Source organism: Gigantopelta aegis, chromosome 1 (genome assembly GCF_016097555.1).
Source record: "Gigantopelta aegis isolate Gae_Host chromosome 1, Gae_host_genome, whole genome shotgun sequence".
NCBI classification, from domain to species: domain Eukaryota; kingdom Metazoa; phylum Mollusca; class Gastropoda; order Neomphalida; family Peltospiridae; genus Gigantopelta; species Gigantopelta aegis.
Window position 1 is genome coordinate 17,000,061 of NC_054699.1, and position 16,047 is coordinate 17,016,107.

The window sequence follows — 16,047 nt, forward strand, 5'->3', positions numbered from 1 at the left end:
CCGGCTGTTAACACGGTTCTCCCTAGCTCGAGTGTCCTAGAGCTAGCGTTATGCTATTATATGTAATAGAATAACGCTAGTGAACACTCGAGTTAGGTACTCCCCTAGCCGCCGATTACGAAATTTTCGACAAGTTATTCGAATTTCTCGTATTTCTATCAATGCTTTTGAAAGGAAATGTTTTTATTTAACGACGCACTCAACACATTGTATTTTACGGTTATATGGCGTCAGACATATGGTTAAGGACCACACAGATATTGAGAGAGGAAACTCGCTGTCGCCACTTCATTGGCTACTCTTTTCGATTAGCAGCAAGAGATAATTTATATGCACCATCCCACAGACAGGATAGTACATACCACAACCTTTGTCACACCAGTTGTGGAGCACTGACTGGAATGAGAAATAGCCTAATGGGCCCATCGACGGGGATCGATCCCAGACCGACCGCACATCGAACAATCATTTTGATACACGCGACATCGGCTACCGAACTCGCGACACCACTCCCAATCTGCCAGTTCGGAATTTTATGCAAATCACTTTAAAGGAACAATAAGGTTAAACATGACTCTTATGTGTTGGAAATACGTATGCATACTCGGATCACTAACACATAAACAACCATTACCTCAGCCGGTAAATGTTAAACTGTCGGTATGACATTGTGCATATATACATACATACATACATACATACATACATACATACATACATACATACATAAATATAATATATAGTTATTCATATATCAATACATACTAGCCAGTGCCAGGTCTGCCCACTGTTTCATGCACGTACGCATCCTGTTTATGGATGCCTCAATAGCTCAAAAGGTATCGTGGCAAGCCTGCAAAGTTGCGGGCAATTCGGTGCCATAGGTTCGAGTCCCAGCAACGGCAACGGCACGGGATATACACACATACATACATAATTCTATTCTGTATTATTTTCAGATTCCAAAAATGTCTGCGGTAATGGGCGTTTATCCATCGCCGATAGACTGTGAGGAAGAGAGTGAGTATATTGTCTACTTGTCAGTTTAAATAAAAATATTGAGTAACCTTATTGAATGCGCATCGATTCACGGTAGTTTCGTGTGTCACACAGGCGTCGAAAATGTTAGGGAAGGGGGAGGAGTGGGGAAGGAGGGGAGGAATGGGGAAGGGGGCGCTGGCCATCATCTCTGAAGATTATGTAATAACTCCTTCAGTTAAAAGGCGAATTATTGTATACTCTTCAAAAAACGTAGGGGAACCTGAAATATTAATGTTAATATCAACTATTAGACCGAACATATGTTTTGACCACAGACATCCCAGTAAAGAACGCTCAGGTCTGTTTGACAACACAGCGAAACACATTCCATAGTTTGCACGTGCATCACGCAGTTGCGTGGGGTGTCATTCTCGATTTTGACAATTTCCAGGAAGGTCGATTATCACTGTGGAACATTATTTCTGTCAATCGTTTTCATTCTGTTGATCATACAGTTGTTATTGTTTTGTTTTTAGTCATTTTTATTGTTTGAATTTGCGATTTACTGATTAAAAAACCCCCGTCAACTTTCAAATTTCACTTCTGACCCCAATCGTCCTTCAAGATCTTTGGTGATCATAAAATCTACTGTAATACTAAACTACCGGTTGTAATGTTTGCCCAATTAATTCATTATTATCATATAGCCATTCCCATAGCTAATATACCTTACAATTTTGGCAATTGTAAATTCTTATTAGAGTTCCCCTACTTTTTTTGAAGAGTATATAATTTCCACACACACACTTCTTTAATTTTTCAGTTGCCTGTATCTGCCAACGCCTATGTTGTTAAGTCAACAGCAGAATTAAGGCGACGTCACACGACAGGAGTCACTCTACGAGAATAACCACCAGAGTAGCCGACAACATTAATACGATTTTATCGGTTGCTATATGATTGGATATTCTCGTACGAGGCACTCGTATCGTGTGGCTTCGTCTTTAGTTTCACCTACGCTATTTCGTGTCCAGGCGACCTTTCGTGGTGGGGCGGGACGTAGCCCAGTGGTACAGCGCTCGCTCGATGCGTGGTCGGTCTGGGATCGATCCCCGTCGGTGGGTCAATTGGGCTATGTCTCGTTCCAGCCAGTGCACCACGACTGGTATATCAAAGGCCGTGGTATGTACTACCCTGTCTGTGGGATGGTGCATATAAAAGAACTCTTGCTGTTAATCGAAAAGAGTAGCCTATGAAGTGGCGACAGCGGGTTTCTCTCTCAATATCTGTGTGGTCCTGAACCATATGTCTGACGCCATATAACCGTAAATAAAATGTGTTGAGTGCGTCGTTAAATAAAACATTTCTTTCTTTCTTTCCTTTCGTGGTTAACTCTATTCTTAAAGCTAACTGCATGCCAAAGAAAATGTAATTTGGGTGTTGTTTAATGTTAGCTATCTGTGTAGACAAGGTCAGGTGAGGTCATAGGTTTTAACGTGCACCTTATCTTAAATGTTGATGCTGGCTATACTTGTAGACAAAAGAACATTTATATTAAGTGTTGATGCTAGCGATATTTGCAGAAAAAAATAAAAATTTATCTTCAGTGTTGTTGCTATACTTGTAGACAAAATAAAATTTGTTTTCAGAGAAGTTGCTATACATGCAGAGAAAAGAAACTTTATCTCAAGCAGTGGCGGATCAAGAAAATCAGTTTGGGGGGATGACATTAGGCGTAATGCCAAGGGAGCTTGGGGAAGGTTTGTAGGGGGGGTCGTAAAAAAATTTAATATATAATAAAATTATAACTGTTGCAAAATTCAGAGGGCCCCTGCCCCCCCCCCCCACACACACACACCCCCCCCCCCCCCTAGATCCGCCTCTGTTAAGTGTTGTTGCTAGCTATATTTGTAGACAAAATAAAAGTTATCTTAAATGTTGCTGGCTATAGTTGTAGACAAAGAACAAGTTATCTCTAGTTTTGTTGCTATACTTGTAGACAAAAAAAAAAAATTGAGAGTTGTTGCTATGTACTTGTAGACAAAATAGAAGTTATTTTAAGTGTTGTTGCTAGCTATACTTGTATACAGAATAAAATTTATTTTAAGTGTTGTTACTATACTTGCAGACAGAAGAAACAGCACCAAACTTACCTTGAATTGTTTTGCTATATCTGCAGACACTATAAAAATTATATTGAGTGTTGTTGTTATTCTTGCAGACGTGAAAAACAGCACCGACAAGAAAGGCCGCTATGACATCCAAGTTGCTGCCCGTCTTGTGCTAGATACAGATTTTATGAAACAAGGTAAACACGTGAACTTTTAAAATTTAAAGTTAAAGTTTGTTTTGTTTAACGACACCACTAGAGCACATTAATTTATTTATCATCGGCTGTTAGATGTCAAACATATGGTAATTTTGACATACAGTCTTAGAGAGAAAACCCACTTTATTTTTCCATTGCAAGCAAGATATCTTTTATATGCTCCAGAGGACACTCAAGCTACGATTATAGTAAAAGTTATCCAACAAGTAGGTTTGTATTGTGAGGTCCTTGATTTACCCTCCCTTTAATATCATCTCACGAGATCTATTTCAGTCATATTTGAATTCCCATCCCAAAAACACAAGATGTACGCCAGTGTTTATATAGAGAATATTACACGAGTGACCGTTAGATAGTAGTACTATTTTATCTTACGACGAATTGTTTCAAAGCGTATCTAACGAGCGACTGTGATTTGGATACGATTTTTTTTTTAAAGTTGTAAGATAGATGGTATCTAACGGACACGAATATGTTGTATTCTATTAATTTCTTACATATTCAAAATGTATTTTCCAGCTAAAACCGATTTACGGCCCTAGCGCTTGCTGTTAACTTAATTATGCGTCACAGAGAATTCAGTTTCACTTGATCAACTAATATGTCACAGGTCAATAGATTTCGACTGTATGTGTGGTTGTGTGTGTGTGGTTAGGTTTTGTTTTGTTTTGTTTGGTTGTTGTTGTTTTTTGTTGTTTTGGGGTTGTTGGTTTTTGTTTGTTTTGTTGGGGGGGTTTTGGTGGGAGGGGGATTGGGATGTGTGTGTGTTTTGATTTATAGGGTTTTTTTTCATATGGTAGTCACCTGGTCATCACCTAGGAACAGTCTTTAAGCTGTTATCACACGAATGTATGTTGTTATTTTGTGATATCACATTTCTCGTTGTAGGAAAAGCAAAGCATCTGAAATGGCTAACCAATTCATCGACGGGTTATATGCAGGGTGCGATAGTCTTCGTTAACGACACAATGTTGTGCCTCAAGGAGGCCGGACTGATGAACGTAAAGAGCCACTTCAGCTTCGACAGCTACAACACGAAAAACAGGAAAGGGCCACAAATTATCAAGCACAGCATTTATAAACGTTCAGCCAGGAAATATTCCAAGCTGGCCTATGAGAACGTGGTTCTCCGAGAACGCGAGTACCAGTCGAGTGACCTGGAGGTCACGGTACGACTATCAGCCAATGAATGCGTCGGAGTGTATGTGTCAACATTATCGGTCATTTACGATTTACCCGTCGCCAATATTTTTCAGGTCGTAAAAATAGGGAGCTGAGGGGCGTTTATTTTTGTGTTTAACATATAAAACTGGACAATGTCAAAACAGATAGGCAGAGTATGATAATGTATTAAACTATAGGCGGAAATAATATTTCTGTTTTAAAATTTCAGCTGGATGAGTTATTAGCTATCCGCTCATTTTCTCTATTTTTTTCCCAGGAAGAATGAATACATGTGCATCGTTTAAAACGGGTACCTACTATATTCAAACGTACCAAAATGCATTATGTATGTATATACAATATATATATGGCAGTCTTCTTCTGTACCACCGAATTGATCGGATATTACATGTCCACCCACTAAAATTCATAAATTTATTGTATTTCGTGACTCTTTGGTATTCAAATGTTTTGTGTTTCTTTTAAAATTACAATGTTTTTTGTTGTTGTTGTTTGGGTGGGGTTTTTTTGTGGGATGGGGTTGGGTTTGTGGGGGTGATTTTTTTGTGTAAAATCCTGTAAAATATTTATGTAAAATCACAATTTTATGTTCAATATTTTTAATTTTATGTGAGAAATTGTACAATGATGTATATAATACTGATGTAAAATATTCTACAATTTTATGTCCAATATTTTTAATTTTATGTGAGAAATTGTACAATAATGTATATAATACTCTACCATCTTATTTAAAAATATTCTACAATTTTATGTCCAATATTTGTTTTTTATGTCTTTTTTTTTTTTCACTTGACACTTCACGGAGAGTACTTAATCATTGTGGACTTTGTTTGAGATAATCAAAATAACACGTATGTTAAACTCATTACAGCCAATCAGTTCTTTTGTACCATTTACTTCGTGGCTGGACCTTTTGAAGACAGACGTTTAACCGACAGAAGGTTAGGATTAGGGTCGTGGTCAGGGTTAGAGTTAGAATGGTGAAAAAAAATAATGCGGGTACCCATTTACTTTACTAACAAACATATTGCTGTCTAAAAATTAGAAAGTTCAGTATTGGGTTAATCGATATTCAATGCAATGGCCATTGACTACAATAAAGTTTCCTGTCCTGGGCCCCGTTCCACAAAGCGATCTTAGCCCTAAGATCACCTTAAGTGCATATATTAGCTGTGCAGTTACGGTGATCTTAGGGCTAAGATCGCTTCGTAGAACTGGGCCCTGAACGGAGGAGCCGGCCGAGGCCGGCACATGTGCCCAGGGCAGGTGTGCACTACAACAGCTTGCTCTGAATGTGCACGTTAAACACTCTGACCTGACCTGACAATAAAGTTTTAGAAAATGTGTTTAACGACACCACTAGAGTACATTGATTTATTAATCATCAGCTATTGGATGTCAAACATTTGGTAACTTTGACATATAGTCTTTGAGGGGAAACCCGCTACATTTTTCCCATTAGCAGCAAGGGATCTTTTATATGCACCATCCCACAGACAGGATAGCACATACCACTGCCTTTAATATACCAGTTGTGGTGCACTGGCTGGATTGACTACAATAAATGACTGCCAATGACAACATTATTCAATGAATAAATAAAATATGTATATAGTCTATATAATTAATAGAAAACATTATTGTTTCATCTTTAATATATATATATATATATATATATATATATATATATATATATATATATATATATATATATATACATACTGTGACGGAACATGCTCTTAATTTTGTTTTCGCCTGTGGCGATATTAATTGTGTTAGAGGGCCGTGTGCAGTTTCATTGCACTTATCCAGGTGGGCAACTTGTTACGTAATACCTTTGCGCGACGGTCTTCTAATACACACCCAGCCAAGTGCGGAGGCCATGTGGCGAATAGTTACGTAATACCTCCGCGAGTGCGGTTTTTACAACCGTGATTGGCGACGATGGCGACAGCCAGTCTGACGATCAGACAAAAATATACCGACTCTGGGAGAGGTGGAATATCAGATGATAGGTGAGGTACCGCGTTGTACCCCCAGGCGATATTCGCTGTCTCTGAGAATTTTGAATAAATAGCTAGGAGAACCATAGGAAGGTATCCCGGGGGAACGTTGTCCGTTTGGACTTTGGTAAATATATTATTTCTGCTCTGTTGTATAACCTTGATGTGATTGATGTGACTTTACATATTTTAATACTGTATTATACCAATATTCTTTAGACAGTGTCTTCGGTCATCTGACGAAGTAAATCGTAGACTTTTTGTTCTAACATTATACGAGTATTTGGTAATATAAAGCTTAGCCAGTCATCCTAGAAGACCTAGGTAAACTATAGGTTATTGTCTTTATTGTGATAGGTACCAGTATTAATTCTGTATTACAAGGTTATTGAATGAGTAGTTAGGGTTAATTAAAAATTAACCAGTTAGGAATAGTGTTGTAATTCCTTTATTAATTAAGTTCCCCTGGAAGCGTTTCTCCATTATCGCACGTGTGTGTGTTAGCGTTTCTCAATTATCACACGTGTGGGTGTTGTGTCACGGTGAAGTGATTAGCATATTGTGTAAACTAGACACCTAGAGATTAACTAATTAAGTGATCAGTTCCTGGGTTGTTATTATTGTTGTTATTAATTAACTACTGCGGCAGTACATTGGTCTGCGTAGGTTAATACAGATTCCAAAGTGTATTGTGTTTTTGTTGTGTTTTCTAGTGAACTAAACGTGCTATAATAATATATACTTTATATAAGATCGTATCTCTGATCATACCTAGAGACGAGCCAACGCGGGTATATACCGCCCGTTACAGAGAGATCTAATAGATATACAGTTAGGAGAGATATTGGACAATCGTGTTTTATTCAGTTACGGGTATTATAGAATCCCCGTGACAGGAGTAGAAAATTGGGGCGCTCGTCCCGGATCTGAAACGGGACATGCATATTTAAAAAAGTATTGTTTGTAAATGGGGGCTTTATAAATTATTTTTACAAATTAACTAGAAATAGCAACGTTGTTCACTAGAAAATTAATTAATATTAAGTGCGTCATATCTAAACATGGATAAGAATTTGCTGGATAGGCCTACGCTCAGTGTAGTGGAGATTAAGCGAGTACGTAAGGCCGAGTTAGTTGAAATCGCGGGTGAGCGAGAAATTGATTTATCATCAGCTAAAATCTTAGGTGATATAAGGACAATTATTATCCAGGAAGTTTTTGGTGATAGTCCTGTTATGGAAGACAGTGAGATTGTTCCAGAGATAGAGATAAATGAGTTAAGTGTGGAACAACAATTAGCTTTTAAAAAGCTTGAGTACGAAAGAGAAGAACGTGCATTAGATAGAGAGAGAGAAGAGAGAGATAGAGAGATAGAGAGAGAGAGAGAGAGAGAGAGAGAGAGAGAGAGAGAGAAAGAGAAGAAAGGGATAGAGAAGATAGAGATAGAGATAGGGAAGATAGAGAGAGGGATAGAGAGAGAGATAGAGAGAGAAGAGAGGGATAGAGAGAGAGAGAGAGAAAAGAGAAGATATGGATAGAGAGAAAGAAGAGAGGGATAGAGAATTCCAGTTAGAAAAATTAAAAGTGGAACATGAGTTAAAGTTGAATACTGAAGAAGTTAGACGTGAGGCAGGAAATGGTTTTAACATGTCGGAGGCTTATAGATCAGTGCCGGTATTTGATGACCAGGAGGTAGATATGTTCTTCCAACTTTTTGAACGGGCCGCTAAGCAGCTAAATTGGCTGCAGTCTAAGTGGACATTGTTAGCCGTGTCTAAGTCTAAGTTTAAGGGGAAGGCTAGTGTAGCTTATAATTGAATGAGTGATGAGCGAGCAAGTCAGTACGACCTAGTTAAGGCGGCAGTGTTGAGGGCGTATGAATTACGACCTGAGGATTATCGTTTACGGTATAGCGAGTTGAGAAAAACGCAGGGTCAGTCTTATAGTGAGTTTGTGGCTAAGAAGGCAGGGATGTTTGATAAATGGGTGGTTTCTCATCAGGTAGAGTCATATACCGAGTTACGGGAGTTGTTGATCTTACAGGACATTAAAAATGGATTACCAGTTAGCTTACGTATTCACTTAGAGGATCGTGAAGTCAAAAAGATAGAGGAGGCAGGCATAGTGGCAGATAATTACGTGTTAATACACAAAGCTCAGGCAGTACAGGGTAGCTCTTTACAACAGGGTGATAAGAAGAAATTTCAGCCAGGTTTTTCCCGGGAAAGTAACTATCGGGGAGAGTCTTCTAGTTGGTCAGCTAGTCAGGCAAGGAATGCACCTGGTGGGCAAAGTAAGGATAAACCTGCATTATCAGCCAATGCACGAACTTTTCGTCCACATTGCAGTTACTGTAAAAAGGATAACCATTTGTCGGGGACTGTTTTAAAAGGAAACGCGATAATGCGCACGTGGTCGGTTTAGTGAGGTCAGCTCCGTTAGCGAGAGAGTTAATGGTTAGTCCCATGGCAGAGAAAGTAAACCCGTATGTGTCCACTGGTATGGTTTGTGATGTGAAACAAGAATTGAGTCCTAAGGCAATATCAATCTATAGAGATACCGGGTGTAGTCAGAGTCTGATCACGCAAGAGTGTTTAGCTGGTATTGAAAATTCAGATACAGGACGTAGTTTGGCTTTAACCTCGGTTACTGGAGAAAATATGGTTGTCCGGTTACATAAGGTTTTCTTGTGTTCGAAGTTTGTGACGGGACCAGTCATTATGGGTGTTGTGAAGGACTTGCCTGTTGAAAACATAGGAGTTTTGTTGGGAAATGATTTGACTAGTCAGTGTTGTCAGCCGAAATGTGACCAATTGTTAAATAAAGACAGCCCTTTACCCATAGAAGAGTGTGAGGTTGATGAGACTAGATATCCTGCGTGTGTAATGACTAGGGCTATGGCCAGTAGGTTAGCACGGGACCTAGAGGATATTTGTGATTTGTCTGATACGTGTGTGAGCCATGAAATTGGAGTGGATGAGGTTATCAGCAAAATGGTAGATAAGTCAACTGAGGAATTAAATGTGGTGGAACCATACATACATATACATATACATATACATATACATATACATATATATATATATATATATATATATATATATATATATATATATATATGTATGATATATATATATCTCTGTTGTGACATATTAATGTATTGAGCTGTGATAACTCTGTGTTTGGTGACCATTGGTTTGGGTAACTTTGACCATACAGTCTTTGACCCCTGGTTTGGGGAAACAAATAAAAGGGATCAATGTATAACAATTGTATAGACGTTAGTTATGATAACACAGTAGTATGATTGTATGTGGAAGAAGACGTTTGTGTTGTTGTTGACACCACTGGACCACATTGATTAATTAATCATCGGCTATTGGATGTCAAACATTTGGGAATTCTGACTCGTAGTCATCAGCTTTTTGCACAGTCCAGTTGCTTGGCTCTGCTCATTCCGAATCTAGCCGCCACAGCTGCCACAGTGTCGTTTGGGAACTGAAATTATAGACAAACGATATTCACATTAAAAAAGAAGAAGATTGTTTTGTTTAACGACACCATTAGAGCACATTGCTTAATTAATCACCGGCTATTGGATGTGACCATGTCAAACATTTGGTAATTATGACTAGAAGTCACCAGAGGAAACCCGATACATTTTTCTTATTGCAGCAAGGGGGATCTTTTATATGCATTTTCCCACAGACAGGAAAGCACATACCACGGCCCTTGTCCGGTTGTGGTGCACTGGTTGGAACGTGGAACGAGAAAAAAAATCAGCTGAATGGGTACGCCGAGGTGGTTCGATCCCGCGACGCAAGCACCTCAAGCGAGCACTCAAACGACTGACATAAATCCTGCCCCGATTTTATGTGGAATAAAATGTGGTATCCAACAACGACTATTTTGTTTTGCAATTTATTTAAGAACCGAAATCGTCCTCGGTGGCGCAGTGGTTAAGCCATCAGACTACATAATGGTAGGTACAGGGTTCACAGCCCGGTACCGGCTATCACCCCGAGCGAGTTTTAACGACTCAGTGGGTATGTGTAAGACCACTACACCCTCCTCTTTTTCACTAACCACTAACAACTAACCCACTGTCATGAACAGATAGCTGAGGTGTGTGCCCATGACAGCGTGTTTGAACCGTAATTGGATATAATTGAATGAAATAAGAACCGAACGTGATACTTTTTGACGTTCATATAAGTATGATCCACAAAACCGCTTTACACACTGTATAAAAAGTTTAAGTTTATTTTGTTTAACGATACCACTAGAGCACATTGATTTATTTATCAACGACTATTGAATGTCAAACATTTTGACATACAGTCTTACAGAGAAAACCCGCTACATTTTGCAATTAGTAGCAAAGGATCTTTTTTATGCACCATCCCACAGACTGGATAGTATATACCACGGCCTTTAATATACCGTTGTATATGTATCAAATATTTCTACCCTATCGGGCACAAACTGATCAAAACACTGCATGCAGCTTATGTGATGTGTGGTGGCAACAACTATTGTAACTATTGTAATCAAATACTGCCAAAAGAAGAATGTCGACCCAACTGAATATACATTGAGAGATTAATCAGACAATTATCTTATTATAGCCATTTTTTAAAAAATTGCGGATGCTGTGATTGTGAAAGCCTCTTTACCTTTTAGTTATAAAGTTAAAAGTTTGTGGAGCACATTGATTTATTAATCATTGGCTATTGTCTTGAATGTCAAACATTTGACGTTTCTAACATGTAGTCTTTGAGGAAACGCTATACATTTTCACCATTAGCAGCAAGGGGTCTTTTATATACACATCATGGCCTATGATATACCAATTGTGGGGTAATAGTTCAGACTAATGCCAGAGTAGTGAATGTGGGAATATTTTTCTATCGATTCCATTATAAACGTTTTTACATTGTAAACACACACACACACACACACACACACACACACACACACACACACACACACACACATACATACATACATACATATATATACATATATACACATATATATATACATATATATATATATATATATATATATATATATATTATATATATATATATATATATATATATATATATATATATATATCAGAGGCGGATCTAGGGGGGGTCAGGGGATTTATAAATTTAGGGGATAAATTTATTTATTTATTTAAGCTTGAGATTATATGATAAAGAGATCATTACCCTCGTGTGTTTCGGTATCTTCAATATCATATACACGGATTAGGAATAAAAATAATGTATAATGCTCGCACGAAGCTCGCATAATATATACACTATAATTAATATATTAAAGATAGCTAATTTTTCTAAGATTAAAGTTGATTTTTCCAAGATGATATGTTAATTTTTCAATATTAAAGTTGATTTTTCCAAGATGATATGTTAATTTTTCAATATTAAAGTAGATTTTTATAAGATTAAAGATGATTTTTTTTTTCATAGATAATATGTCAATTTTTCAATATTAACGTTGATTTTTTCTAAGATTATTATTTTTTTTCTCAAGATTATTGTTGATTTTTTTTCCAACATTATATCTTGGCAAATATAATTATTTTATTGTGTGTGTTTGCACTAATATGCTTCCGTACTAAAACATAAAAGTACTGGGGAATTATAGATTTCCCAATATATGAATAATCCTCGCCATATCAGTCCCGAAATATTACATATGAATACGTTCCTGGCCTCTTTACAAAACCCCAGGAAATTACATTGTTAGGTGGCTCTCTCCTATGCAAAACCTTACGCCCACGATTTATTTAATAATAATCACGGAAGTTTTTGTTTGCTTGGGCCTGTACCAAGCCTAAAATAACCAGTGGAGGAGACATTGGTTCAGATTAGTTGTTAGTGATGAGAGAGAGAGAGAGAGAGAGAGAGAGAGAGAGAGAGAGAGAGAGAGAGAGAGAGAGACGAGACAGAGAGAGAGAGACAGAGATAGTGTCAGAGAAAGAGAGAGAGAGAGACACACACACACACACACACACACACACACACACACACACACACCACACATACACACACACACACACACATATATATGTGTGTGTGTGTGTCTCTCTCTCTCTCTCTCTCTCTCTCTCTCTCTCTCTCTCTCTCTGTCTATCTCTCTCTCTCTGTCTCTCTCTCTTTATATATACATATAGATAAAAAGTACATGTATACATTAAAAAATGTTTCTTTTTAAATGACAATTAAATTGCATGGGTTAAATCTTCTTTTGTAATACTACTCGCACTTAAACTGCTCTTTCCGATTGGCAGCAAGAAATATTTTATAGAACTGAATATTTGCCAGCCATAACAGGACAACAAACAACATGACCTTTCATATGTCAGTCGCGGGGTACTGGTTGGAACAAATACAACTATCGGGGGGGGGGGTCGATCCTACGACTCATCACACTTCTAAGTTATGTACTACTCATCCCCCTTCCCCTCCACTCCACCCCCCCCCCCCCCCACTCCCAACAAACAAAAAATGACGCAATACAACCATGGAAACCGAAACTCAATTATCAAGTAGCAGACATCCGTATTGGTTTCTTGAGAATCGTGTAAATAATAAACGTACGAGTATGGTTTGAAAGGTGACCTCGACTTGGATCATAATATGTTACACAACTCCAGGGTCATTCCTTATTTTTAAAGGGGACCGCCTTGTGGGGGGTGGGGTGGGGGTGGGGGGGTGGATTAGTAGATAGGTTTTGTTTGTTTGGGGTTTTTTGGGGGGTGCGCGTGAGGGTGATGGTGGGGTGTTGTGTCGTAATTTCTTTTCTTTTTGGGATGTGGTGGTGGTGAGAACCCTCCCCCTGCATACGCGTCTTGGGTTGTAATGTTTTGGAGGGTTTTGTTTCTTTTGGGTTTTTTTTTTTAGTGGGGGTTTGTGTGTGTTGCTATTGGTGTTGTTGGGGTTGTTTTAAGTTGTTTCGCTTATGGAGGATGTGGTGAATTTTTTGTTGTTCGTTTTGAGGGTTTTTTCGTTTTGTTTTTGTTGAGGGTGTTGGGGAGGGGGGTATTGTTGTAGTTTTGAGGGGGTCTTTTTTGTTGTTGTTGCTGTGGTGGGGGTTTTTTTAATTGTTTGTTTGTTTGTTTGTTTGTTTGTTTGTTGTTAATGAAAGTGGTTTCCACGGATCTTTATTTTATGGGGCGGGACGTAGCCCAGTGGTAAAACGTCCGCTTGATGCGCGGTCGGTCTGGGATTGATCCCCGTCGGTGGGCTCATTGGGTTATTTCTCGCTCCAGCCAGTGCACTACGACTGGTATATCAAAGGCCGTGGTATGTGCTGTCCTGTCTATGGGTGCCCATGAAGTGGCGACAGCCGGTTTCTTCTTTCAATATCTGTGTGGTCCGTAATCATATTTCCGACGCCATATAACCGTAAATAAAATGTGTTGAGTGCGTCGTTAAATAAAACATTTCCTTCCTTTTCAATACAACTGGCCTCCAAATCTATATCCATTTTCCTTGAATTTATGTGTCTCCTGATTTTCGCATAAATTAACACAAAAGTTAGGCAACCAGTCACATATCATACAATACCATGTATAGGAAGGATTTTTCTAAAATATTTAGGCTTTCTCCTGAAAATGCTTAAAGGGACATTCCTGAGTTTGCTGCATTGTAAGATGTTTCCTACTAATAAAATATTTCTACGATTAAACTTACATATTAAAAATATTTTCTCGTTTAGAATATCAGTGTCTGTATATTCAATGTGTTTCTGGTTGTCTTAATATTTGTAAGAAGCCCAAACTGTGTTTTGTCTGCAAATAATTTCGTACGTACGAAAAAATAATATTTTAGGAAATAAAATGAAATTTAACCTAGTACAAATATTGGAACGATCAGAAACACGTTTAATATACAGCCACTGATATTTTATGCAGAAAAGTATATTTGATATGTAATTACAATCGTTAAAAAGTCTCTGTTAGTCGATAACATCTTAAAAATTGCTGTAAACTCAGGAATGTCCCTTTAATTTTCTAATAGGGAGGAGCGTAGTCCTATGAATTCCAGAACCCTTTCGTCGCATACTATTAATATAAATGTTTGGGGGTTTTTCATCAATAATCAAATACCATATATTTTGCCACAAGACAAACTGATTAAAATCAGCTCAGCTGGTCTCTAACTCTAGACCTGTTAAACTGAAGATATTTACTATAGGTAGCACTAAACCAAATACCTTCCGGCTGGGTCAAAGTTGGAGGTGCACCGAAATTTTCACAGAGAAGTTATCACCACAAGTCCTGTGATTGGTGATAAATGTAAGTGTGTTGGTTGTACAAAAAAAAAAGAAAAAAAGTTTCATCTGGGCAAAAAAAGTATGAAATTTTATTTCATCTAGTACCACTGTGTCAAGTAGCCTTGTGTTTGAAACATGTATGGGCAGAAATGAGCAGCTTGACTTACAATGTTTTCTTATTCACTGTAAGAGTAAGGGGTGGTAGTATTTATATCCATGGTGTTTATGTCGAATGATACGCTGCAGGTAGGAGTCTTAGCCACAAATGTTACTGTTGTCGATAATGGGATTTGATTTGGTAATAGACACCCTATACACGTAGCTCACTGTTATTGAACAATACTGTAGGTGTTCCTTTTTTAGGCGCGTATTCAGGAATTTTAGCAAGGGGGAGGATTGTAACGAGCGAAGTTTAGAGGGAAGTCGAGACACGCTCCCCCGGAAAATATTTAAAAAAAAATAATAATAATAAAATTCCTTGAGCGGGGGTGAGGAAAGGAAGGAAATGTTTTATTTAACGACGCACTCAACACATTTTATGTACGGTTATAAGGCGTCGGACATAGGGTTAAGGACCACACAGATATTAATAGAGGAAACCCACTGTCGCCACTTCATGGGCTACTCCTTTTGGTTAACAGCAAGGGATTTTTTATATGCACCATCCCAGACAGGATAGTACATACCACGGCCTTTGGTATACTAGTCGTGGTGCACTGGCTGGAGCGAGAAATAGCCCAATGGGTCCACCAACGGGGATCGATCCCAGACCGACCGCGCATCAAGCGAACGCTTTACCACTGGGCTACGTCCCCCCACCCCACCCCTGGATATAGAGCCTTTTTAAAACGTTGAACTCCCTCTTTAGAAAAAGCATGTATCCTTCCTTGCATCATCTGTTCACAGAACATTTTAAAATGCGATGAGTCGGATTTAAATATTGTTTGAAACTTTCCTCATTTAATAACACCTCAGCACATTGTTTTTGTCAGTGACTATTCTGCACGGCAGAAGCAAGTAGACATGGGGGGGGGGGGGGGGGGGGAGGGGGGGGGAGGGGGGGGGACTGACTGAGATCGAGGGCGTAATCAAAAACAAAGTTTTTTTGGTTTCTAGGTGGTTCGGAGGTATGCTCCCCAGGAAAAAAGAAAAGAATACTAGATGTCCTGAAATGCAATTTCCTGCATTTTACAAGTAAAATTCATCTCTGCCTTAAGATTTACTACCAATATTGCCTGCTGTTATGTGTTATAT

General features: G+C 38.4%; 2 protein-coding genes across 2 annotated transcripts in view; one reads left to right on the top strand and one right to left on the bottom strand.

The window, feature by feature from the left end:
* The window catches only part of LOC121371313, a 6,313-nt gene extending 1,327 nt beyond the window's left edge, over positions 1 to 4,986 (top strand). The window contains exons 2-4 of the mRNA XM_041497119.1: positions 960 to 1,020; positions 3,203 to 3,289; positions 4,199 to 4,986. Of these exons, the coding sequence (XP_041353053.1) occupies positions 960 to 1,020; positions 3,203 to 3,289; positions 4,199 to 4,587 (537 nt within the window). The 3' untranslated portion in view covers positions 4,588 to 4,986. The remainder of the gene's footprint in view (positions 1 to 959; positions 1,021 to 3,202; positions 3,290 to 4,198) is intronic.
* The window catches only part of LOC121371321, a 235,223-nt gene that overhangs the window by 202,545 nt on the left and 16,631 nt on the right, over positions 1 to 16,047 (bottom strand). The window lies entirely within an intron of this gene.